Raw genomic sequence first — 3,456 nt, forward strand, 5'->3', positions numbered from 1 at the left:
AGTCCTATTTTGGTGAGTGGAAGCTCTCGGTAGGTCGTAAAGCGACACGCAATCGGGGTCGTCCTTGTGATACAAAGTGAGGCTGAGTGTCTGGGGGCAGCTGCGGGGTTCGGATTCTCCGCGAGAGAAGGGCTGGACCGCTGGGTCTCCGCCGGCCCCGCCCCCAGGCCAGGGCCCCGCCCTCAGCCCCTCGGGCCCCGCCCCCGCTCCGGCCCGGCCCGCGTCGTCTGCCCCTGTTTCCGGGCGGGCCTCGGGAGGCAGGCGCACAAGATGGCGGCCCCGGTACCCAGGGGTGTGCGGTCGCAGCTCGGTCTTGGGCTCTAGCCCGGGACTGAGGTCCAGAGACAGGCTTTGCCCGGGTGATAGGAGGTCCGGGCGGTGCCGCCGGGCCTCGTGGGCTGCCAGGTCCGCTCAGTGCTACCCCCGGGGCCCGCCGCCTCCCCAGCCCTGCCCCGGGGCGGAACCCGAGGAAGGTCAGGTCTTGCCGGCCCACCCCGCACCCCGTGGCTGTTCCGTGGGTGTTCACTATAGACTTTGACTTCAGCCACGTGTAGCTTCCATGGCGGCCTCACAGGTTCCGGGGGAGATTAACATACAGGCGGGAGAGACGGCTAAGTCCGGGGACAGGGACCTGCTGGGGAACGACTGTCCGGATCAGGACAGGCTTCCCCAACGCTCCTGGAGGCAGAAGTGCGCCTCCTACGTGCTGGCCCTGCGGCCCTGGAGCTTCAGTGCTTCACTCACTCCGGTGGCCCTGGGCAGTGCCCTGGCCTACAGATCCCAGGGCGTCCTGGATCCCAGGCTGCTGGTGGGTTGTGCCGTAGCTGTCCTGGCCGTGCACGGGGCTGGCAATTTGGTCAACACTTACTATGACTTTTCCAAGGGCATTGACCACAAAAAGAGTGATGACAGGACCCTGGTGGACCGAATCTTGGAGCCCCAGGATGTTGTCCGGTTTGGAGTCTTCCTCTACACTTTGGGCTGTGTCTGTGCCGCTTGTCTCTACTGCCTGTCTCCTCTGAAACTGGAGCACTTGGCTCTCATCTACTTTGGAGGCCTGTCTGGCTCCTTTCTCTACACAGGAGGTAAGAGTTGGCCTGTTTGCTGGCTGCATGTACTAGAAACTCCTGCTTCGCATAGGAGTTACAGGGCTGGAGAAGAGGTGTCAAAGGTTTTTTTTTGAGTTAGGCCGTTTACGTGGAATCTGTAATGTGTGGGTCGTGTGGATTTTTTGAGAACAGCAGTGACTTGAGAAGACCCTGGCTTGGTTTATGGATGTTAGGAATCACATATGTGGACGTTTTTCCATCTAGTTTCCTTTCGTTGGTCGTATCTTATAACACCACCATTTCAAATTTTAGTGGGATTAAATTTGAAGAGCTCAGCATTAGACAGCTAATTACTTTCAGCTAGTTTGCTGTGTGACTCCTTGCAACAGCTTATTAAGGTAGCGATGGGTGGGGGTGGGGTGGAGGTGGGGGTGGTGGCCAAGTCCTACTTATTGAGCACCTATTGTGTGCCAGGCACTGTTCTGTGTGAACACAGCGTCACAGATCCTGAGCAGGGGCTCTTGTGGAAGTTATTTTATAGATCTCGAGGAGAGAGAGAAAGTAAAAGGAGTAAATTCTATTCAGGATGACCAACGTCCTGTTTTGCTCAGGACTTAAGACAGTTCCCAGGATGCTGGACTTTTGGTGTGGAAATCAGGAAAGTTCCTGGTAAGCCCGGATGAGTTGGGACCCTGATGATAGTATATAAAAACATGATTAGTGCTATAGGGAAAACATAAATAGAGTGAGGAAGGAGGACATAGCTGTTTGAAGAAGTTTGATCACGGTAGGCCTCCTCAAAAAGGTAATGTGAGCAAAGATAGAAGGAAGTTGGCTAAGCATGTATCTAGAGGAAGAGTGTCCGAAATCTCAGAATGGCAGTTGCCAAAGGCCTTAAGGCAGGCATGTTCCTCAAAAGTTCGAGGAACAGCATGAGTCCGGTATGTGAGTGAGGGAGAGAGTAAACAAAAGGAGTTGAAGCAAGGCAAGTAGTTGTGGGGAGGGCAGAGAAGCGCAAAAGTTATGTGGGCCTTAAGGTTTTCAAGGAATCAGTCTGGCTGCGGTATTGAGAATGGATAAAGGTGAGTGGGCAAGGACTGAAGCAGGAAGACGAGGCTATTGCGCAATCCAGGCAAGAGAGGTTTGGCGGCCTGGATCAGGGTGGTGGTGGTACAGAAGGGAAGAGGTCGTCAGATTCTGAATATATTTTGAAGGTAGACGCGGTTTGCTGCTGGATGGGACGTGAGGCAGGAAAGAAACAGAGGAATTCAACGTAACTCAATAGCTTTGGCCTGAGCACCTGGAATGATGGAGTTGGGGTCAAGTGAGATGGAGAAGGTCGAAGGTAGGGTTTGGGGGAGAAAATTGGGAGATTGACTTTGGACATCTTAACGCATTAGATCTCCAAGCAGAGATGTCAAATGGATGTCTGGACCTAAGCATCTGAGTTCCAGGGAGAGGCCTGAGCTGGAGATGCAGATATCTGGGGGGTCTCTGGCACCTAGATCAAGTTGTATGACTGGGTGAGATCACTGGAGAGGAGGGAGTGGTGATAGAGACACGAAGGGACCAGGACTGAGCCCTGGGGCACCCCGACATTAAGAGGGGGAGAAAAGAAGGAACAGGCGAAGGACAATGGAATGGAGCAGCCAGCTGTGAACAGCTCAGTAAAGGAACTCAGTAGAGTGCTGTGGTAGAACGCACATGGGGCAGCGGCAGAAGGATGAGGCCCTCTCTGTGAAGGCAACTCTTACGTGAAGGATAAGGAGCAAGCGACAGGGAAGAACTGGGTCTGATTCGGGTGCCGAGTGCTCCAGGGCTAGAGGAACAGCGCATGCAAATGCCCTGGAGTGGGGGAGAGCTTGGCCTGTTCTAGGATCTATGAAAGGCCAATGTGATCAAGAGAGACAAGGAAATACTGTTGGGGAGGCCGGTCAGGGCTGGATCATGTTGGTCTCACAGGGCCTCCGGCTCCGGACTCCAGCCTGAGTCCTTGGACCCCTTTCCTCTAACCCCATCCACTCCTGGGTGATTTTAGCCCATCTCATGGCTTCATATGCCATCTGTTAGCCACATGACTCTCAAATGTGTAGCTCTGGCCCAGATCTCTGCACTCAACTCCAGACTCTTACTCCTTCCTCACTAGCTTCTCCTCGAGGCCTTACGGGCATCTCAAGCCAATGTGTCAGAACCCAAAGTCCTGATCTCCGCTAAGAAACCTGCCCTACCCCAGCTTCCCCCATCTTATTCCAAGGCAACTTTCTCCTCCTAGTTTTTCAGGCTAATAGTCATGGGCATCATCCTGGACTCTCCTCCTCCTGTCTAGTCCAGCAGCAAATCCTGTTGACTCTACTTTCAAAATGCATTTGGGATCTGACCACATCCCACCACCTCCCCCCGCCCCCCC

At 54.3% G+C, this 3,456-nt stretch overlaps 1 protein-coding gene across 1 annotated transcript in view; it reads left to right on the forward strand.

Annotated features, from left to right (window-relative positions):
* Nucleotides 1–247: 247 nt before the first annotated feature.
* Nucleotides 248–3,456, forward strand: part of UBIAD1 (UbiA prenyltransferase domain containing 1) — a 9,748-nt gene continuing 6,539 nt past the window's right edge. The window contains exon 1 of the mRNA XM_008694732.2: nt 248–1,085. Coding sequence (XP_008692954.1) covers nt 560–1,085 — 526 coding nt within the window. The 5' untranslated portion in view covers nt 248–559. The remainder of the gene's footprint in view (nt 1,086–3,456) is intronic.

This window comes from Ursus maritimus, unplaced genomic scaffold (assembly GCF_017311325.1).
Source record: "Ursus maritimus isolate PB19 unplaced genomic scaffold, ASM1731132v1 scaffold_32, whole genome shotgun sequence".
In the NCBI taxonomy this organism is placed as follows: domain Eukaryota; kingdom Metazoa; phylum Chordata; class Mammalia; order Carnivora; family Ursidae; genus Ursus; species Ursus maritimus.